Source organism: Pristiophorus japonicus, chromosome 14, assembly GCF_044704955.1.
Source record: "Pristiophorus japonicus isolate sPriJap1 chromosome 14, sPriJap1.hap1, whole genome shotgun sequence".
In the NCBI taxonomy this organism is placed as follows: Eukaryota; Metazoa; Chordata; class Chondrichthyes; family Pristiophoridae; genus Pristiophorus; species Pristiophorus japonicus.
The window spans coordinates 82540756-82564277 of record NC_091990.1 but is presented as its reverse complement, the minus strand read 5'-3'; the positions used below and the strand labels follow the sequence as shown (position 1 = coordinate 82564277).

The 23522-nt window shown below is 45.7% G+C and overlaps 1 protein-coding gene across 5 annotated transcripts in view; it reads left to right on the top strand.

Moving 5' to 3' along the window:
* Positions 1 to 23522, top strand: part of LOC139279422 (embryonic protein UVS.2-like) — a 604554-nt gene that overhangs the window by 94234 nt on the left and 486798 nt on the right. For 3 of the 5 annotated variants that reach the window (XM_070898547.1, XM_070898546.1, XM_070898545.1), the window contains exons 2-3: positions 15253 to 15349; positions 15429 to 15456. In XM_070898547.1, the coding sequence (XP_070754648.1) occupies positions 15290 to 15349; positions 15429 to 15456 (88 nt within the window). In that variant the 5' untranslated portion in view covers positions 15253 to 15289. Of the gene's footprint in view, positions 1 to 15252; positions 15350 to 15428; positions 15457 to 23522 lie in introns of those variants that run through there. The other 2 variants (XM_070898548.1, XM_070898549.1) reach the window with 1 other exon arrangement.

Here is a 23522-nt window from a genome sequence, read left to right as displayed (position 1 = left end):
GAAAACAGGTGAGATTCCACTACATTCATTTAAGGGGTTAATAATGCTCAGACACCAAGGCCTAAAAATTTGTGGCCACCACAAGAGTTGCTGGCTTCACCGAGGCCTTGGGTTAACAAATGCTGAAAATGGATGATGTGCTACAGGAGAAGAATTTACGCTAGATGCTCCATGGCCAGCAGCAGGGCAATAAGGTTATAAGATGCTGGTATCCTCATATGTTATCCTTCTTCTGGCATGCACAACTTGCTTTTCCACCCTCCGCTCACCACAAATCCAACCTTGTGCCTTCCTCATTTCACACACCCAGGAAATGCAGCCTGTCCAGCCAGTGGTTGGCTAAGAGGAGGTGAGTGATGAAGAAGAACAATCACCATCACTTGATTTGACACTCCCAGCCACCAGCTCCTCAAGATCGATCAGCAAGGTCATTTGCAGTGTCCCCCACTGATAGTCAACAGCCTTCCACCAGCCGTGCTGCAGCCACTGGGGCAGCAATGCATGACATCAGTAGGCTAGGCAAAGTCACACATACAAGACAGTCCCTAAGAGAATGCATAAGGGTGATGAGTTGATTTCTTGATGTCATATTGGAAGGATAGATGTATGAAGTTGGATTGGAAAGTTTGCTTTGTGCTGGCTTTTATTTCTTCATCGTGGCCAAGAGGATGCTGTGATGGTCAGTAAGAGAGAGAACATAATAATTAAGAGGAGTAGGGCATATGGCTCTTCAAGTCTGACTGCTCTTCAATAAGATCTGATCTTCGACCTCTAATCCACGTTCACGCGTGATCCTCATCCCTTGATTCCCCTTGAGTCCAAAAATCTATCTCGGCCTTCAATATACTCAAAGCCTCAGTATCCACAGCCCTTTGGGGTAGAGAATTAAAAAAATTCACAAGCCTCTGAGTAAAGAGATTTTTCCTCATCTCAGTCTTAAATGGCAGACCCCTTATCCTGAGACTATGCCCCCTAGTTCTAGACTCTCCAGCCAGGGGAAACAACCTCTCAGCATCTACCCTGTCAATCCTCAGAATCTTTTATGGTTCAATGAGATCACCTCTCATTCTTCTAAACTCCAGAGAATATAGGCCTAATCTACTCAATCTCTCCTCATAGGACAATCCTCTCATACTAGGGATAAATCTAGTGAACCTTTGTTGCACTGCCTCTGAAGCATGTATATCCTTTCTCAGGTACAGAGACCAGAACTGTGCAGAGTACTCCAGGTGTGGTCTCACCAAAGCACTATATAATTGGAGTAAGACTTCCTTACTCTTGAACTCCAAACCCCTTGCAATAAAGGCCAACATGCTATTTGTATTCTCCATTGCTTGTTATACCAGCATGCTAACTCTTTAGGCCCAAAATTCCACATTGCCGTTTCTTTGCGTTATTTCAGATTAACGGCCATTTCTTTGGTCCGAAATAACGGCAAAATAAATCCGAAGTTTCGCCTAAATTATTTTTGATTTTGGTGCAGCACAAAAATACCTGTGATTTTGAGGGTGGAGCTAATTTTTTTGCTGAAAGTGAAGCCCGTTCTGTTTCCAGGGTTACGCAAGGCACAATGGAAGGGAAGGAGCTGTCTCTCGTTCCCGGGCATGGGAGGAAGGAAATATGGGCTGAGGGCTGCTTTTATATAATTGTGTAGAGGGAGCTTTATATTGTGGGAGCTAACCCATGTTGTACCAGCCCCCGGAGTGTTTTGATGGTGACCGTGCCGATGGCTTGCAAATGGCTTGCCGCGGCCGCTCCTATCCCTGGCCAAATGGCCCGCCATGGCCGCCCCTATCCCTGGCCAAATGACCCACCACTGTCGCCCCTATCCCTGGCCAAATGGCCCACTACCTATTTTATCACGGCAAATAATGGCCCTGAAATCCCGCTCCACTGCTTCCCGCGGGCGCTGACAGAAAATGATAAAGATGTGCACCTACCTGTTCCTGCTCCATCCACCTGCGATCCCGTTCCTGAGGCCTCCTCTCCCTGCGCATCGGAGCGCGTGCATGTCTGGATGGATGTATGCTCTCGCTGGAGTCACATAGTACTGGGCAGCCAATCCAGTTGCAGTATTTTCTCATTCATAATAATGGGAACTCCGTAAGTAGGAGTTCTCATTATTGATTGAGAAACAACCACCCAAACACAAATTAAAAAATAGAAAAAATACATCACATATTTAAGATTAATTTAAATTAAAGTTAATAAATGTCTTAAAAATATTTTTCCGATTTTTAAAAAAAGTTTTTTAATTATGGTTTAAAACAAACTTACCTTAGTGGGCAAGGTTTTTAACTTTAAAATGTGTTTTTTAAATTTTATTCTTACCTGTTTTTGTATGATTTAAAACTCATACTAGTAAAAGTAGGCTAGGCGCAAGAGGTTTCAGGACATTTGCTGAGCAAGATATGGGTAAATACCATAGAGCATTGTGCGATGAAAACCGGCTTTGGTGATGTCTTCCTGGGTCCGTACACACTACATACGGACCCGGGGAGGCCGCGATTTCAGGGCCATTATGTCCTAAAAATAAAATAACTTTTATATGAAGTAATTCAAAGATAATATTGGATCACTACATTTAATAGGAACATAATAAATACAGATCAACACAACAAATCAATCCTAAGCCCCTGTTAACGCCAATTTCAATTGGACTCCGATTTGATAAGGTAAGGTTTTAAAAAGTGGTCCTTAGCACTGTCCTTAAAAAAAAAAAAATCCTTATTGGCGAAACTCGCAAAAATGGCGTTATAGGTGGGTTTGACCCAGAGCGATGTCAGAAAACTGGTACTTGAAAAAAAAACGGCCTTTATCTGTTAACGGTGGCGTTACACCATTGGCAGAACTTGCAAAATTAAGTTAGCTCCAAAAAACATTCTAATCCAAAAAAATGGAGCTAAAGGGTAGCGAATTTTGGGCCCTTTGTGTTTCCTGTAAAAGGACACCTAAATCTCTCTGAACACCAACATTTAATAGTTTCTCACCAATTAAAAAATGTTCTGTTCTTCTATTTTTCCTCCCAAAGTTATTAACCTCATTTCCGCACATTACACTCCATCTGGCATCTTATTGTCCATTCACTTAACCTGTCTATATCCCTTTGCTCTTTTTGTTTTTCACAGCTTACTTTCCCAAAACTGATCCAAAACTAGGGGGCATTGTTGGCACATGGAGAAGGAAGAGACAGAGGTTGATGGGAAATTAAGATTAGCTTAGTATTAGCTTCTGAGGCAAATAGCTTGTTTAAAGTAATATTTCCTTACCACTAGAATAGTCATTACTTTCAAGGTCTCCATTAAGTGTTGAATAAAGAATGCTTGTAGGACACTAAAAACAAAGATGAGCGAAGTCTCTGTCTAATTGATATAGCTATGTACAATACTGTACCACTATAATAATCCATAGATACGTGCGTAAGCTTGTTAGCACAGTTAATTGAACAAAAGATATTGGGGCTGAAATTCAGTCGCGCAAGAAAGCTGGCGCACCTCCTGACTTTTTGGGGCCATTACCGGCAAAGAAATTTTGGCGGTGGCCCGATCGATTTTCACCTCATAAAAAGGAAAAATGGATTCCAGCACTAAGGAGCCATTTCAAATGAAGTTTCCAGTGGTGAGGCTATGTTAATTGCAGCGTAATTCCCACATTCAGCATGCCGTTAATGTGTTACTAACAGGCCAGCTGCTCCCTGGCCTTCTTAAAGGCCAGGGTTTGTAGCTAGGCCCTGAGAAGGGGAAGGAGTTGAGTTTGTCCATGGCTGCTGTGAGACAAGCAAGGAGGGCAAGCTGCTTTACGGATGCGGAGCTAGACACTCTAATGCAAGGTGTGGAGGACAGGAGAAGACTCCTCTATCCGGATGTGGGGAGGCCAACAAGGGAGGTGCTCAGTAATGCATGGAAGGGGATTGCAGGGGAGGTCTTGGGCACCTCCATCCGAAAAGGTTCCACGACATAATCCATCTTATGAAAGTGAGTACCTCTTCCACCAACTGCTGACCTTGCATCTGTGAGCCTCTTCTTCAACATTTTCTTATTTCCCATACTCTTTACTCACTCGAGCAGAATTTCATTTCACGCCTCTATACATATATGTGTGTGTTCTCGCAATGGAGACTCCCTTTCATCTCACACTTACAGCTGCATGTCACGGACAAACACTTGTGCACTCATTTCTGATACGTCATCATAGAGGTACCAACCATGCTTTCTTTTGCAGGCAAAACTGGCTCACAATAGAGACGAGCAAATGAGGACTGTTGATGGTGATGCAGACATGCAGGTCCTCATAGCTCTGGATGAAAGGGCTGAGGCACTGGTCGGCAGGCATGCTACATTCCCTGTGGCCGATGGTAGTGCTGGCGCTGATGTTGGTAAGTGAAGGCCCTCCTTTAATGTGCTCTCCTTGAATGCTCCAGCGTCTACTGTTCCTTTCCTTCGTGCAAATCTGCTAGTTGCATCCTCCATGCTTTCATCCCCCACCTCCCCCTCACAGCAGCCCTTCTCCCATTTATGCTTGCAGATGACAGACCGAGTGGCAGCACAGTCACCAGTCATGACAGACGTCGGAGAGCAGCTGGAGGCCTGCTTGACAGCCGTGTTGACAGAAGCCCTTCAATTTCAACTCATAGCAGTGAGGACATTGCGGGTTCAAGCCCTGCTGCGAGTATCCACAGCACTCTGAAGTTTGGGGGTACCACTGAGGAGGAAGAGGAAGAGGACACTGCTGGCACCACGCATCACTGCTTCCACCCACATGCGCCAGCTCAGATACTGGGAGTGCGCGGTCTGCTGTAGTTGAGGTAGTATAGAGGTCTGCACTGGGTGTTGCACCGGGGACTAGCAGGCTGCAACATGGTGATGAGGCTAGGCAACCTCATGTGCCATCTCTCCAAGGCGTTAGTCCGCACCAGAGTTCTCCCTACGAGGACTCAGATGATGCCATCAATGTAGTGGCATATGAAAGAAAGGTGAAGGCTGTGCATTCCCAGATGTTGGGGGCACTGACATGGGTGCCAGGGAGGCTGTCAGAACTGTTCAGGAGTGCGGAGGAGTCTGCCTCGTGCATAGTTGACAGCCCTGCACGCACCATGGAACCCATCATTGCTAGTTTGCAGGCGATGATGGACTCCCAGAGTGATTGTGCAGATCCAGCTGTGATGCTGCAAACTGCAGATGATGTTGCAGCTGTCATTTCAACACAGGCACGAGGGAATGAGCGCATCGGTTCTGGATTGGGGAGGATGACCGTGGCCTTGGAAGCTCAGAATGCTCTTATGCACTCTGGGCAACAGGCCATGGAGCGTCAAACTTCTGCCATATCTGCTGGCTTGAGACTCTGGCTGCTCTCATGCAGTCTCAGCTCATTGCCACTCGACACCTCAGTGTTGATTTGTGGCTGGGTCCACCACGGGTCACGGGGGACCTCCCGGTGTCACGCCACACCACCGAACTGACCTCTCTCAGCTTGGTGCTGGTGGTAGTGTGCCGCCCCAGGGAGTGACTCAGACTCCTCGGACCAGGATCCCGATGAAGTGCTCGCTCAAGATCACAACATTCCTGGCCCCAGACCTGCCACTCCGCCAGTGCGTCCACGCATGGCCTCAACTGAGCCATGCCAGACTGCACTCTCCCAGGCAGGCCCAAAGGTGTTCGATGGAATCTGACAAGGACATCTGTAGGTACCACACAACAACCACAGCAGCCTTCCCAGACCATGATGCAGCCATGGGGGACACAGGCATGCGATATAAATAGATGCACAGGGGTAAAACATGATTATTTATGGTAGTCGATGTTAGTATTTTTTATTTCTGTTATGTTTTTGCATTGACTTTGATCATTTGATAAATCTTTTTTTGATACATATATCTGGTCATGTGTTTTATTTTGGAGTGGGCAATTCTGTGTGAAGGCACTCAGTGGGATGGCCATGGAAAGTGTGAGCTGAACGGTCATGTGTGGATGACATTATGGGAATCGTGCAGCTATCAGACGTAGCTGCACCTCCCTTGCAGGGTTGCGATGAGGATGGCACCTTCTGGCTGGGTGGTGACAGGGAGCCTCCTCCTCCTCCAGTGCCTCCTCATCATCAGGTGGTACTGCTAGCTCGACTTCCAGCGGCTGTCCCCTCATGAGGTCCAGGTTGTGCAGCATGAAGCAGACAATGATAAATATGGAGACCCGTTCAGGAGCATACTGCAAGGCGCCACCACACGGGTCCAGGCAAGGGAACCTCTGCTTGAGGATGCCAATGCAGTGCTCGATGATACACCTGGTGCCAGAATGATCGTTGTACGCATGCTCTGCCGTGTCCTGGGGTTCCGTAGTGCAGTGAGCAGCCAAGTGGTCAGGGGCTATCCTGAGTTGGCCCAGTGAATAGGGCGGGCACACTGGTTAGGCATAGAATGAACGCATCATGGCAGCTGCCTGGGTACCTCACATCAACCAATAGGATCCGACGCTGGTGGTATACGCGAGCTGAACATTGAGTGAGTGAAACCCCTTGCAGTTCACAAAGATCTCGGGGTGATGTTGTGGTGTCCTCAGCCTAACGTGTGTGCAGTCTTATCGCATCCTGCACTCTCGGGAACCCTGCAATTCGGGCATATCTGGCCTGCTGCTCTACTGGCTTGTCACTCGTCATGGGGAATGATATGTCGTCCGCCCTTCTCCTGTAGAGTGCATCCGTCACCTGCCGATGTGCAGAGAAATGCAAAATGTTTCAGATGTCTGCAGTGGCAGACTGGAAAGCCCCTGTAGCATAGAAATTCAAAGCGATGGTCACCTTGGTCTCAACTGTCAAGGCAGTCATGAGTCTTGTGTGAGGCTCGAGATCTTGCCGCATCATATTACACAGCTCCATCAGTACTTCCTTTTGGAATCTCAGCCTTCGCAGGCATAGCTAATCACTGAGCTGGAGGAAGGAGAACTGAGGTCTGTAGACCCTTTGAGGATGGGCCTCCTTCCCCCACCTCTGCATTGGCCACCTCCCATGGCAGCTGGATGTTGGCCATCTCCCTGGTCTTCCTCATGGTTGGGCTCCTCTGCAGGCTCTTGCTGGCAAGGCTCCTGGCCAAGTATGTTGTGGGGGGGTCAGCGTGCCTGATCCTCCTGACGCCATCTCCCTCCTGGACACCCTCTCGACGTGCGGGTATGTGCACATCTGTAGGCCCTTGTGGATGTTGGGCAGCCATGGCTGCTGCTTCCCTTTCCTGCTGCCTCTCCACAAGTGGCTGACGGCGACGCCTTCTACTGCGTGCTGTCCTGCATCTCACTAGGTGTACCAGGTATTCCCTTGACAACACTGATCCCATTCTCTTTGAGGCTGCACCCTGACAAGCAAGCCTCTGGAGCACAGAATGAAGCCTGCAGGCCTCCACTAATGTGTGAGAGCTGAAAGAGCTCAAAACTCTTACAAAAACTACAAACAGCACCCAGACGGTTACATTAAATGAAAAAAACTTCTACAAAACTTTTGTCCAAAAATACCCCGATCATGGGGATACTGCGTTGACCTTCTCCAGCGATTCTGCCTCGCCCGCTGTCACCGGCCTGACTGGTGAACCCATGTGGGCGGACACTCGCTATCTATGGTGGTTAAGTCCTGGAGGTCTGGCTCCCACCTCCTGTCCACTCCTGCTCTCGCCTGTTGTGGGCGAGTTTGGCCTGCAACAACCAAAACAAGAAGTTGTCAGTGGCTCTGTAGCTACTCGTGTGCCACATGTGTCTGTAGTAAGTGACTCGGATACTAATATCGCGAGGTGTGAATCTCTGTCTCAACCTGCATGACACCGCACAGTGTTTGTGTCAAAGTTGTGATTTGGGGACAAAGAGCTACGAGTAAGTATGAGGCTGAAGGCCTGTGACTGCGTATGAAGAGTTAAAAGGTGTTGTTAGGTGTCATCAGGCTGAGTTGGAAGCTAGAAGGGAGAGACGCTTTGATAGGCAGGGCATGTCTGATGAGGCAATAGAGAGCTTTTAGGGTGTCTCCAACAACGAGGAGCATGGCCTGGTACACATAGAGAAAGGGTGGGAAGGGTAAAGCCTTTGCATCGTGTAAGACAGTGAGGCGCACATAAACGCAGAGGCGTGCTGGGCCACCTCCCTCCACAGCCTCCTGAACACTCGTGGAGAGAGCCTTCATCCCCCTCTAGGATGCAAAGCATTGTTGCACCTCTCCACAGCCTCCAACAAGGCGTGGATGAGAAGCAGTATGCTCTCTGCCTTCCTCCCTGCTGCTCCATTTTCCCACTCTAAGGTCAGTGAGGATGTGGAGCTGTGCATGCGCATACTTAACGTGCCACGCCTTTAAGAGTTGGCTTTTTCTGGGATCGCAATCGGAGATCGACATACTCGCAATGGGTCGGTTAAATTTAGCGCTGGCATTTTCGTTAGCACTCCCCCAGCTCAAGTGTGTAATGGCTGACTTTTTGCCACCTTCAGCTCTTCGCCCAATTCTGAAAAACTTCTCGCCGGGCAGTGCAAACTTTTTCAAGGTGCTAAAATTACGGCTCCGCCTGGGTTAGCGCCGCAACTGAGACACAACCAAATTTCTCCCCCTTTGTGTTTTAAAGTTTAGTACATTGATAAGATGCATGCTTACATATATTGTACTTTCATTCTCTTTTTCTTCGGCGGTTCCTCGGATTGAGGATGACTTGCTTCTATGCTAAAAAGGAATAAGTTAAATTAGTTCACGGGTGTTTCAATGAAGGACCTAATATTCCAGGTCCCTTACTGCATATTGAAAGGTGGAAGATGCCTGTGCGTGATTTTTTTTAACATGTGATGGCCTTTGTACACCATCCACCACACGGGCTTGACAGAGTTTGGTCTTGGTTCAGTGGCACGGGTTAACCAAGACGACTGGAGACCAGCTCGGTTGTACAGACCTAGTGTGCTCACATATCGCAGTGTGGGCTGGCCCGTGCTGCCCCTGGGCCCACGCCTCTTCTGGGCCCTGAACTCAGCCTCTCCTGGTCCCCGATCACATTGCTCTGCAAGCTCACGCCACTCCTTCGCCCTGACCTCACCATTCCTGCTGTATCTATTCACGCTCCAATCATCGACCTGGGTTATGGTGACGTACAAACCCGTCGCCCTCCTGCACCAGCTCACGCTATACCCTGTGGTGGCATGCCTCCACGCTGCACTCGGGCCGCCATTCACCGCTCCTTTTAAGGCCCCGACCTGCCGCTGATGTTCTCACGCAGGTCGGGGCCTCCATGCTGCTCCCGGGCTGCCGTTCACCACTCCTTTTAAGGTCCCGACCGCCACTATATTCTCAGACAGGTCGGGTCCTCCACGCTGCTCCCGGGCCGCTGCTCGCCGCTCCTTTTAAGGCCTGACCTGGCGCAGATGTTCCCTTGCAGGTCAGGGCCTCCACACTGGTCCTGGGCTGCCGCTCAGCACTTCTTTTATGGCCCCAACTGTCGTCGATGTTCCAGCGGAGGTCAGGGACTCCACGCCTGTTATTCTACTCCACTTGTAAATTGCTTTGCATGCCGAAGGAAGAAATAATGATGCTGAACTGACTATTTTCATGACTAAAGTAAAGAGACGACATGGATCTCTTTCCCAACATCATTTTACTTCAGGCATGGTCTCAGGATAAGGGTTCGGCCTCTTAAGTCTCAGATGAGGGAACATTTCTTCACTCAGAGAGTTGTGAAGCTTTGAAATTCTCTACCCCAAAGGGCTGTGGATGCTGGGTTGTTGGTCGCTATTTCCTTACCGAGGTGAGTCCAGGGTGGACGCAGTCTGTAGTTAGGTCCCAGCCCGCTGTCTGCTTCATTCCGCTCTCTACAAGTGATTTTACCTTGATTGGTCTTGATAAGACCGGCCAGCAAGGTTCCCAGCCAATTAAAAGCTAGTGGGTCTGATGACATAATTTGATGAAGTGTCATCAGCCGGTTTCCTTAAAGGGACCATGTCCAAATTGATTTTGACAGTTGTGCTGTCAGTGCTCTACAGCATTGAGGCACTGCAAACAGTGACAAGCACTGCACAAAGGTACACGGCTGCACCCATGCTCTCCCATGACCTCCTCCATATGCTTATAGTCACAGCACACAGGGAGGTCTCTTCCCTTCCAATGGGCGGAAGAGATCTCCCCAGGTGACCAACGCAGCCTGGTTGCACATTGCACAGGATGTCAGGGATGTTTTTAGGAGGAGCTGGCTGCAGTGGCACAAACCTTTCAGTAGATTATGAAACATTACTGCAAAGCCACACTCAACCTGCTGTGCCACTCATCACTTCCTCATCACTCTGCCTTCCCTACTCTACTGCACATCCTTACACCAACATACCTTGTAGCTCCACCCATCCCTCACTCTTTCTACATTATCACTTCCCCATCTTGCTAGCCATCTTAAATCACTTAATTGCTTATCTTAACAATCTTTTTGATTACACTTGGCATTTGAATATTCATATTTCTGTCGATCTGTGTCCAGAGATCAGAAGGACATAGTACCAAACCAGAGGAGAACAATTCACAACTTCACTTGTTCAGTCTGCGAAGCCTTCCTGGGGGCATTGAAGACAGGAAGAACAGGCTCCTGAGTGTGGATGCCACCAAATCATTCATGAATCACCCTGTGCCACCTGGAAGGAGTTGGCACTGGCATTTACTGTCAACTTTCTCACCCACAGGACTGCAGAACTGTGCTGCAAGAAATATAATATTCTCAGCAGGCAAGGTAATGTACTAGACATTTCTCCCTTTTCTTCCTGAGCACCGAAACGTCATTCATCCTCTTAAAGAAATACTTTCATAACTGTCCCATCACAGGACTCTCTGGTCAAAGGTGCCTCCAACTCACTATTCTATATTATGCTGCCCAGAACACAGCAATTGCCTTGCACAACCCCAAGCACCTTCCTCCATTTTAGCATTGCTACATTTCTTAACTTCACCTCACTCATACTTTCCACTTCTTAACTGCCAGCCTTGCTCTCACTTACCTTTGAGACAACAATCAACTTGCAGAATGGGCATATATTTGGCAAATGAAATTCAACACAGATAAATGTGAGGTACTGCATTTTGGTCAGAAGAATAGGGAGGTCACATTACTTGCAAGACTGGGTGGGGTAGAGGAGCAAAGGGATCTCGAAGTACAAACACACAAATCATTAAAAGTAGCGACATAGGTTAACAAGGCCATAAAAAGAACAAACCCAAGCACTAGGATTTATTTCTAAAGGGATAGAATTGAAAAGTAGTGAAGTTAAGCTAAACGTGTATTGAACCTTAATTAGACCACACTCGGAGTACTGTGTACAATTTTCGTCGCCATATTATAAAAGGGATATAGATGCACTGGAGAGGATGCAGAAACGATTTACATGGATGATATTAGAAATGCGAGGGTATACCTATCAGAAAAGGATAAACAGGCTGGATCTCTTAGTTTGAAAAATGTAGGCCGAGGGGTGACCTAATAGTGGTTTTTAAAATTATGAAAGATTTTGATAGAGTAGATACAGAGATAGTGTTTCCACTTGTGGGGAAGAGCATGACTGGAGACCATCAATATAAGATAGTTATCAAGAAATCAAATAAGGAATTCAGGAGAAACCCCTTTACCCAGAGATTGTTGAGATTGTGGAACTTGCTACCACAGGGAGTAGTTGAGGAAAATAGTATAGATACATGTAAGGGGAGGCCAGATAAGCATATGAGGGAGAAGGGAATAGAGGGTTATGTTGACAGAGTTAGATGAGGAAAGACGGGAGGTGGCGCGAGTGGAGCATAAACATCGGCATGGACTGGTTGGGCTGAATGGTCTGATTCTATGCTATATATCCTATGTAATCCTATGTAATGTAAAAGATGGGTCTAGAGGAACTGTAAATGCTGATAGCAGATTATGTACTAGCACCTGCTATCTGAAAAAAATGGGAGCAATGGTTATGATCTGAATATATTGAACTCAATGTAGGGGAATGGGGAACAAAGGAACGTGCGTGCTTGAAAAATATTAGCTGCCATCCGATGTTTGTCGATTTTTTTTTCTTCATGACATAATTGCAGATAAAAATGATCTTATCACAGATTATCTCCAATCGTTGCAATGGAATTCATCATCATCATAGGCAGTCCCTCAAAATCGAGGAAGACTTGTTTCCACTCTAAAAATGAGTTCTCAGGTGACTGTACAGTCCAATACGGGAATTACAGTCTCTTGTCACAGGTGGGACACACAGTCGTTGAAGGAAAAGGTGGGTGGGGAGTCTGGTTTGCCGCATGCTCCTTCTGCTGCCTGCGCTTGTTTTCTGCATGCTCTCGAAGCTGAGACTCGAGATGCTCAACGCCCTCCCAGATGCTCGTCCTCCCCTAAGGGTGGTCTTGGGCCAGGGACTCCCAGGTGCCGGTGGGGATGTTGCACTTTATCAAGGAGGCTTTGAGGGTATCCTTGAAATGTTTCCTCTGCCTAGCTGGGGCTCGCTTGCCGTATAGGATTTCCGAATAGAGCAGGTCGAGTGTGGTCAGTGCTTCGATGCTGGGGATGTTGACCTGACCGAGAACACTGACATTGGTGCGTCTATCCTCACAGTGGAGTTACAGGATTTTGCGGAGGCAGCGTTGGTGGTATTTCTCCAGTGCTTTGAGGTGTCTATTGTATATGGTCCACATCTCTGAGCCATATAGGAGGGCTGGTATCACCACAGCCCTGTAGATCATAAGCTTGGTGCCAGATTTGAGGTCCTGGTCTTCAAACACTCTCTTCCTCAGGTGACTGAAAGCTGTGCTGGTGCACTGTAGGCGGTGTTGGACCTCGTCGTCGATGTCTGCCCTTTCTGATAATAGGCTCCCAAGGTATGGAAAATGATCCACATTGTCCAAGGCTGCGCCATGGATTCTGATGACTGGGGGGCAATGTTGTGTGGCGGGGTCAGGTTGGTGGAGGACCTTTGTCTTACGGATGTTTAGTGTAAGGCCCATGCTTTTGTACACCTCAGTGAATAGGTTGACGATGGCTTGGAGTTCAGCCCCTGAATGTGCGCAGACGCAAGCATCATCCGCATACTGTAGTTCGATGACAGAGGATGACATGACCTTGCATCTAGCCTGGAGGTGACGAAGGTTGAACAGGTTCCCATTGGTTCTATAGTTTAGTTCCACTCCAGCGTTGAGCTTATTGTGCGTGAGATGTATTGCAGCGAAGATAATCGAGAAGAGCGTCGGCGCAATGACGCAGCCCTGCTTGACCCAGATCTGGACATGGATTGAGTCTGTGGTGGATCTGTTGGTCACATCAGGACTGGTTTGATGAGAATGACCAGGAGATCCAGGAGCTAATAGACTGTAAGTGCAGGGCATTTCTGAACTTAAAGCAGCAATCTAATTCGGAAGCAGCAGAGTAGCTGTAGAGATGGCTGAAGACCGAGGTCCAACAAAAAACCTGTGACCTAAAGAATAGCTGGTGGGTGGAGAAAGCACAGGAGATTCAACAGCTGGCCAACAGCCATGACGTGCAAGGATTCTTCACGGCAGTCAAGTCCACCTAAGGCCCAAGCACTCAAGGCTCCACCCCACTTCTGACCATGAATGGGGAGGCACTCATTAAGGACATCGAGGCAGTCAGGACCCGCTGGAAGGAGCACTGCGAAGATCTCCTTAATCGAGACTCTGCCTTTGAGATGAGTGTTCTCGACTCCATCCCACAGCATGCTACCCGCCACCATCTCAGCAAAACCCCAGTCCTGCATGAGGTAGAAAAGGCCATCCATCAGCTCAAGAACACAAAGGCATCAGAAGCAGATGTAATCCCCGCTGAGGCACTAAAGTATGGCGGAGAAGCACTATTGGCATGATCTCTCTTATCTGAAAGGAGGAGAGCATGCCGGGAGATCTCAGAGATGTAATCGTGACCATCTTTAAAAAAGGGGACAATTCCGATTATGGCAACTACAAAGAAATGCAGGGAACAGCACTAATCCTGAGGAATCTCCCTGCTGTCAGCCACTGGGAAAGTCATCGCTAGAATCCTCCTCAACTGTCTTCTCTCTGTGGCTGAAGAGCACCTCCTAGACTCACAATGCGGATTCCATCCACTTAGGAGTACAACGGACATGATCTTCACCACGTGGCAATTACAAGAGAAATGCAGGGAACAGCACTAACCCTTGTATATGGCCTTCTTTGACCTCACAAAGGCCTTTAACACTGTCAACCCCGAGGGACTATGGTGCGTCCTCCTCCGTTTCGGCTGTCCCCAAAAGTTTTTCACCATCCTCTGCCTGCTCCACGACAACAATGGAGTTCACCCATTGATTGATTGGTAAAAACATATGGTCGATTCGCATTGTATAATTCATGAAGGGTCAATAATTACATCAAATTCTTCTTACATATCCTGGAACATATAATGCTGGTTCATTACATATATTTCTCTATATAATAAATGAGTAGCTGAAATGTCTACATTCTCTGTTGTGTTGCAAGGGCTGAGAGGTGCATGAGAGCAAATGTAGTTCCCAACAGTGAATCCTGTGATGTCCATTCATTTATTAAAGGGTTTCTGGAAAATACGTATAAGTATCTTACCTGGGACCAGGTTCAGTAGAGTCTCATTTATAGGTTTAGCTATTTTCTGTCCCTAACGGACATCTGAGTATCTGGACCTAACCATTTGAAATCCAGCTGTTAGTCTTGTCATAATAGAGTCTGAATCCACCACCACCGGTCGTGAATGTACTTTAATCGTATTTGGTTTTCAGTTTAGGCAGATGGAATTATACTATTGAGCTGTATCGATAAACATTTAATTACCAAGAGCTGCATCAACGGAAGGGGGTGTGCATTTCACTGCAAGTGTAATGTTTTTTGTGAATGTTGAACAACTGGTGTTTAGGTTCAGATGTTGAGTCGAGTATTGATAGGAAATGGTTGTGTTTCTGTTCAGGGATAAAACGATTTACTGACCCATAAACACCATATGCCGCCCGGAAAGCTGCCAGAAAATGTAACCCCCATCTCGCCCGCTCCCTCTCCGCCATCTCCACCTCCCAACCGCCACCCCCCCACCCCCCCCCCATGGCATTAACAGATGGTGCAAACTTCCCTAATTGCTAAGCCTCTATCTTTGGTAACTGATCTCCAATTAAGTTGTTCCATGTTTTCAGCAGGGTAAAATAATTTTTAGGTCCAAAAGCAGGAGTTATTTGTGTTTTAAGAAGATGACATTACACACGTTTTATGTCTATAACATTTAACACCATCTTTCACTTTGTTCAGCTAAGGCTAGAGGCTCGCGTAGCTCGGAGAGCAGAAGATGGACTTCACCATTACAGTGCTGTTGATCTTATCCCTGACATGTAACCATTTAGCATTGGTAAGAAACGAGCAAGATAAAATATTGTTTACTTATACTTGTTAACTTACCCTTGTAACACAGTTTTCTCTTCATGCAGGTGGACAATATGAATGCAACTATACAAGGTTTGTTTCTTGTGTTGAATCTCTCTTCCACTTATTGTCAAATTTGAAAGCAAAACTAACAGAATGTATGCATGAATTGAAAAGTGAAGATAAAAGAAAAGAGGGTAATACAATTAGTTAGACATTGGCCTTTGACCTCTGAGACCTGGGTTCCAATCTACACTACAGAATGAAAATGTTTCTGCCTGCTGCTTAATAGGTGCTCTCAGTTTTTGTAGTCTTAGGGATGGGCCAAAGACAACTGCAAAATTGTCACAAAATTAGCAATGGAGGAGGGGAGTTTGTATGGGAAATGGAGAATGCTCTTCTAAGGTTGGAGCTGAGACATGTTGAGAAAAAGTAGCTTCACTGGCTTATACCTGACCTGAGAGTGCGTGCTGTAGATGCTGACCAACAGAAATAGACAGAGTCCCAATCCTAATACTAATATCCCTCACTTTGAGTACAAAATTCATATATCAAAAAAAAATCATGGGTGAAAATAGAAGCACTTTCATCCATACTCCTAATACATATATTGCTAACATTTGGGGAAGGGGAGAAACATTTTAGGACAGTGTCTCTTAACAAAATTAACACTATGTATGTTTTCATTACTATGTTTTATATGAGGCCTTATTCTGGATCACAATCTTAATGCTGTTTCCCTTTTTTTCCCCCAAAATATACTTTATTCATATAAAATTCTCACAATACACTGGAAAATAGCTCAGTACATTGCAGTCAGCAATTCCATACAATTTGTTTGGATGCTGACAGCAGTTCCATACAATGCACTAGCGTGCATTTCATTTCAAGGTACAGTTTAGTACATTCCATAAATCACGTTACATGTAGCACTGTGCAAATAAGGCAAAACATGGAGCAGATGAGAACAGGTTTACATTACATTCCAGGATACATTTAAATACTGATCACGAATCACGTTACATGTAGCACTATGCAGATGAAAGCAGTACACGGAACTGATGGGGATACATTTACATTTCTTTACAAGTCACTAAACAGTGCAGAGACTTTCATTATACATGGCACAACACAGGTGTTTTTCAGTACATGGTGCTCTATGTATTCAAGCAGATTAACAAGTACAGCCCGAGGGGGGTCTGATTTGATCCCCTGGGTTTACCGTGGCGGAAGGGCCTTAAACTGTGGCTCTTCCCCATCATGCCTTTGTGGCGACTGCACCAATCTTTCGTGCGTCACTCAGCACTTAATCCTGGACCTTGGATTGCGTCAATCTGCAACACTCGGCTGTGAACATCCCCTTGCTCTGGAAAACCAGCAAGTTTCGGGAAGACTAAAGTGCGTATTTCACCGAGTTAATGGCTCTCCAACAGCAGATGATGTCTGTCTCGGTCCCTGGGAACAATCCGCAGAGCACAGAGTCCTGTGTTCCCTTTCATCAGCAACAATATCTTGGCCTGACATTTTTTCTGGGCCAGTTGGGTGGTCGGTCGGGCTCCACCTGTAAGTGTTGTATTCAGCTGATTCTATTGGAATTCGTGAGGTCAGTTAATCAGCATACTCATGCCCAGGAGTACAACTGCCGCCTAAAATGGGACGGAGATGCTGGGGGTACAGGAAATTTGTTGCTTCATAATTTAAAAACTGTGTAAAATTGCAAAGTATTTACTGCACAGAAACAGACCATTCAACCTAACAGATTCATGCCAGCATTTATGCTCCAAACGAGTTTCTTGCCACCTGCATAAAGTGGCAGCAGTTTCTTGGAGAGCATGCAGCAAAGCAAATTTTCTTGCAGTATTTGTCGGCATCTTCAACTCCAATGATTAGCTATGTAACTTTTAAGGGCTTCTGCAAGAAGAAATTCAGAAGAGGCAACAAATGCCTAATGACTTCATAGCGGCCTTCTCAGCACAAGTGCCCCAGCCAATTCCCCAGCAGAAAGACACAAGCACAGAGCTCACACTTTTTCTGATACAGGCAACTCTCGATTATCCGTACACAGATCTAATGGAGAACCCGTTGTAACGGCGATTTTTAAAACTGTCGCACACGTGAATATCTCAATCGCCTCAAGTGTCAATCACACACAAATTGACTCAGCCGTGCACTCCTTTCTCACTTCGCAACTGAACAAATTGACTCAGCCGTGCACTACTTTCTCACTTCGCAACTGACACAGGCATTAAATAACTGTCACACACGTGAAAATCTCGATCACTTCAACTAGCAAGCACACATAAATTGAAGCAGATGAATCCATTGTCATGTATTTTATTACGTTCATGCTATGATAACATGAGCTAAATCTTCGTGGTTGGTTCTATCACCGTTAAATTTCAGCTCTGAGACGTGCACTAGCCCTAGCGGCAAAATCGTTTACCCGGAATAGCCCAAATCCCCAGGGACCAGATAATCGAGAGTTACCTGTACTAACTTAGAAGTGTTGATGGAGCAGATGAAGATGCGGGAATTGTTGCTGGGTTCTCATGGGAGGAAAGCAGTGAAAGGAGACATGAGAGCCATGTGGAGGCTTTGGGGGAAATATTTGCATAGTTTGCAGCTCCCATTAGCACCCCCTGGGGACGCTAATGGGTCGCAAATGACTTTTCATCCAGGCATAGCACCGCTATTGACTCCCACGAAATTCCACAGGAGTTTAGCGGCGGCGCTAACCGGTATCACCTCGCTCCTACCAATAGCGCCCCAGGCCACTGCACAGCGACCCGTTTTCGCCCCGGAGTGAAAATTCGGTTGCGCCCCATGAAGCAGCTGCGGACGATGCCCACGACAGCTTCGCAGGCCACGTATCAGGCTGTAGCCCGATCGCTGGGCGAAAATTAATGGGAAGGGACAACAGTGAAAAATTACAAAATGTCCGACTTACCGGTCGCGGCCTTCTTGATTGCAGATCACGGGGTCTGTGCTGCAATCCTGCAGCCCGCCACTCCGCTTGCGTGCCGGGCTTCTGTCACGGCACCCTACTCCCTGATGGTCCAGTGATGGCCTTGTCTCCCTCCCACAGAGTCAGCTGCTTGGCCTGCCCCTTTAATGGTAGGGCAGGGCCCTGTCTTCCCACCAGTGCTACGTGTCCCACCACATAGTGCTGAAATATTTGCATCTGTTTGCGCTCCACTTCCTCTCGGGGGCGGGAAGCCCAATATAGCTCACGGTATTTGGGACTTCTGCGCCTGGTGCAAGAACTCCCGCCTTGCAGCTGGTACTGCCTTTTCAGCCGTCTGAGTGTTATCTCTCTTCACTCAGGACTGCAGACCAATGCCAAAATAAATTCAATGACCTGATGACGCCAAGTAAGAAAACATCCATCTTCCTTTATTCATTATAACACCAAGGGAACCCCCTCTCCACTGCTTGCCCTCACTTCTTAAATGAAATGAAAATTCATCATGCACCATGGCTCAACAGCTTTCTAACTCTTTCACCTAGAGTATGTGTTTGGAACTCCCTTCACAAACCTTTCTCGCAAAGAGTTCTTGCAATTTCACCCTCTGATGTTAGAGAGTCCTTCTAGCACTTGTCCTTCCTATAACAGTAGCTTTCTGCTGGGAAAAGCTTTCAGATGCTTGGCATCCCCTAATGTTGTTACAGTTGTTGTTGGAGAAATATCACACAATAGCAGAGGGGAGGGAGGACAGTCTCTAATGCAAAACAGCTTTCTCATTACAAGGGGCAGACAGTGGAGCTGCTGGGGAGGCCCCACATTGACTCAGTGATGGAGAGATCGGTGGGCCTGACCCAACTGCAGTTCCTTATGTTAAAGCATTGACAGCATCTGCTGCAAGTAGGTTACTCCACCCATCAGGCAGAAAACTGCAGAATGATGCTGCCTCTACCTGGTTCTTCTCTCTGGGTGGGGCAGACTGATTATTATCCACCTCCACCTCTGAGCATTATCCCTCTCTTCCACCCTCTACACACACAACCTCTTTACAACTTGGTAACTCTGAGACCATCTCACAGGGCTGAAATCTGCTGTTGAGCAATTTATACTGAGTGAGTTAAGGGCATGAGTGAGTTGGAGGGTTGGAAGAGGATTCAGCTGTTCCTGAATGGACATTGTAAAGATGGGTAGGGTATCTTTCTCTGAGGAACCAGTCGTCTCAAATCTCAGAAGTTTTGCTCTGAAAAGAATGATCTTTGATGAGAATCACACTTGTGGACAAATATTGAGCTCCATCTGCCAGAATTTGCAGCTGACCACTGCCCTCATATGTGGCAATATCAGAGAAGCATTTTCTTTGATGAAGACCTCAATTGGCAGCTTCATTGCAGTCTGTGACCACACCACACCACAGAGGTAACGCAAGATAAATTGTTGCCTGGAAGCAGGTCGTGATGTAAAAGTTGATAGCAATATTTTCTTCGACAGCATCTCCCAAACCCGTGACCTCTACCACTTACAAGAATAAAGGCAGCAAACCCATGGGAACATCACCACCTCCAAGTTCCCCTCCAAGTCACACAATATCCTGACTTTGAAATATATCGCCATTCCTTCATCATCACTGGATCAAAATCCTCGAACTCCCTCCCTAACAGCATTGTAGGAGTACTTTCATCACTCAGACTGTAGTGGTAAGGCAGCTCACCACCACCTTCTCAATGGCAATTAGGAATGGACAATAAGTGCTGATCTTGTCAGCAACGTCAACATCCCATAAATTAATTTTAAAAAAAGAACTGTACAGGCACTTACTCTGGGCTTTAACATTGAGGGTGGAAGCTAGCACAGTTCATGCCGGGCTTGCTTAGTGAATCTAAGTCTGCAGCTCTTCACTCATGCCTTTGTAAGAGCCACTGAACTTTTAATGGGGGGAGGAGAGTCAGGGTAGTGGTGGGTTGGTCTCATCCTCTTATGCTGTCACACTCTCCATTTATTCCTGTGGGCCAGTCAGAGGAAGTCCCCGAAGTAAACCCATGGTTTTAAGTGGTATCCTGTGTTGGGGATCAGAAAGTTGCAGATGGCCAAAGACACTCAGTTAGTTTGAAGTCTCCCCAGGAAAAAATAAATTGATAACATGCAGTAAACTTGAAAAATAAGTAAAACCTCAAGGCTGGTGTTATCTTAAAACCAACTGCTTAATATTACCCCTGAGGGTTTTTAATGTATATTAACAACAACAACAACAGCAACAACTTGCATTGATCTAGGATTACATAGGATATATGGCACAGAAACAGGTATTCGGCCCAACCAGTCCGTGCTGGTGTTGATGTTCCACTCGAGCCACCTCCCGTTTTTCCTTATCTAACACTATCAGCATAACCCTCTATTCCTTTCTCCCTCGTATGCTTATCTAACCGCCTCTTAAATGCATCTAAACTATTCGCTTCAACCACTCCCTTTGGAACCAGTTCCAGATTCTCATCATTCTCTGGGTAAAGAAATGTCTTCTGAATTCCCTATTTGACTTCTTAGTGGCATTCTTATAGTGATGGCCTCTAATTGTGCTCTTTGCCACAAGTTGAAACAGTCTCTCTGTATCTACTCTATCTAAACCTTTCATGATTTTAAAGATCTCTATTAGATAGTCTTCTCGTTTCAGGAGAAAAGAAATCCAGCCTGTTCATCCTTTCCTGATAGTTGTATCCTCGCATTTCTGGTATCATACTTGTAAATCTTCTTTGCAGTATCTTCAGTGCCTCTATATCTTTTTTTATAAGATGGCAACCAGAATTACACACGGTATTCCAAATGTGGTCTAACCAAGCTTCGATACAAGTCGAGCATATAACATCACTACTTTTCAATTCTATCCCTCTTGAAATAAACCCTCATGCTTGGTTTGCTTTTGTTATAGCCTTGCTAACCTTAGACTCTTATTTTCCAAGTAATATGTGACCACCTTATTTTTCCTACCAAAATGTAATACCTCACATTTATCTATGTTGAATTTAATGTTACCAATTATATGCTCATTCTGGAAGTTTATTAATGTCGTCTTGTAATTTGTTGCAGTCCTCCTCAGTATTGGCTATCCCCCCCCCAAGTTGGTGTCATTCGCAAATTTAGAAATTGTGTTTTTGATTCCAAAGACTTAATCATTAATATGAATTATGAACAACAGTGTTCCAGCACTAATCCTTGTGGAACATCACTTCCCACCTTCTGCCATTCTGAATAGCTACCCTTTTTCCCTACTCTCTGCTTTCTGTCTTGAAGCCAGCTAGCTATCTATTCCGCTACTTTCCCTGACTGCATTTTCTGACCTTATTCTTATTCATTAGTCTATTATGTGGTACTTATTGAAGGCCTTTTAAAAATCTAAATAAATTACATCTACTGCATTACCTTTACCTCCCCACAGTCTTTCTCTCTGTTACCTTTTAAAAACAATCAATTAGGTTGGTCAAGCAGGACTTACCCTTTTGAAATCCATGCTGATTATTTATTACTATATTTTTTGTTTTTGTATGTTCTTCTGTTTTCTCCTTTAGTAGGGATTCCATTATGTTTCATACTACCAATGTTAAGCTGACTGACCGACAGTTCCCTGGACATGTTCTATCTCCCTTCTTAAATATAGGTATTATGTTAGCTATCCACAAGTCCTCTGGCACTGCACCTTTTTCTAAAGAATTACTAAATATGTGCAGTAAAGCCTCTGCTATCTCTTCACTAGATTCCTTTAAAATGTGAGGATGTAATCCATCCGGACCAGCAGTTTTATTCTCTTTGAGTTTAATTAGTTTATTTAGTATTATATTATTTTAAATTCAGTTAACTCATTACTAATCTCATCATTCTATGTCATCTCCATCTATTCTATCTCCCTGGTAAATATTGAAGCAAAGTATTGAATATCTCTGCCATCTCTCTATTTCTGCAATTGGTATTATCCTTTCCATCCCTTAGTGACCCTATTCCCATTCTGACCTTCCTTTTTTTATTTATGTGCCTGTAAAATATTTTACTATTTTATTTTATGTTCCTTGATAATTTAATTTCATAGTTCCTTTTGGCTTTCCTAATTTTTTTATGAGTTCTTTCCTGATCCCTTCATATTCTCCCTTATCATGTTCTACACTACTGTCCATGTACTTAATATATGTCTCTTTCCTTGCCCTCAATTTTTCCCTTATGGCTTTATTCATCTACAGTGCCTCATTAGTGTTGAACTTGTTCTGGTTTATTAATCGAATATATTTTTTCTGGACTCTGTTGAACATCATTTTATATATTTCCCATTGCTGTTCTACATCATTATTTGCCAATATTGTTGTCCATGTTATTTTCCCAAATGCTATACTCAGCCCGTCAAAATCAGCTTTTTTCCAATTTATTACCCTGGTCTTCTCAATTAGTAATATAGAAACATAGAAAATAGGAGCAGGAGTAGGCCATTTGGCACTTCGAGCCTGCACTACCATTCAATATGATCATGGCTAATCCTCTATCTCAACTCCAGTTTCCCGCTTTTTCTCCATACCCCTTGATGCCTTTTGTGTCTAGAAATCTATTTATCTCCTTCTTAAATATATTCAGTGACTTGGTCTCCACAGCCTTCTGTGGCAGAGAATTCCACAGGTTCACCACCCTCTGAGTGATGAAATTTCTCCTCATCTCAGTCCTAAATTTCCTACCCCGTATCCTGAGACTGTGACCCCTTGTTCTAGACTTCCCAGCCAGGGGAAACATCCTCCCCGCATCTAGTCTGTCCAGCCCCGTCAGAATTTTATATGTTTCAATGAGAGCCCCTCTCATTCTTCTAAACTCTAGTGAATACAGGCCTAGTCGACCCAATCTCTCCTCATACGGCAGTCCTGCTATCCCAGGAATCAGTCTGGTGAACCTTCGCTGCACTCATAGAATATAAGAACATAAGAAATAGGAACAAGAGTAGGCCATACGGCCACTCAAGCCTGCTCCGCCATTCAATAAGATCATGGCTGATCCTATCATGGACTCAGCTCCACTTCCCCACCCACTCCCCATAACTGCCTATCCCCTTATTGTTTAAGAAACTGTCTATTTCTGTCTTAAATTTATTCAATGTCCCAGCTTCCACAGCTCTCGGAGGTAGCGAATTCCACAGAATTACAACCCTCTGAGACAAAAAATTTCTCTTCATCTCTGT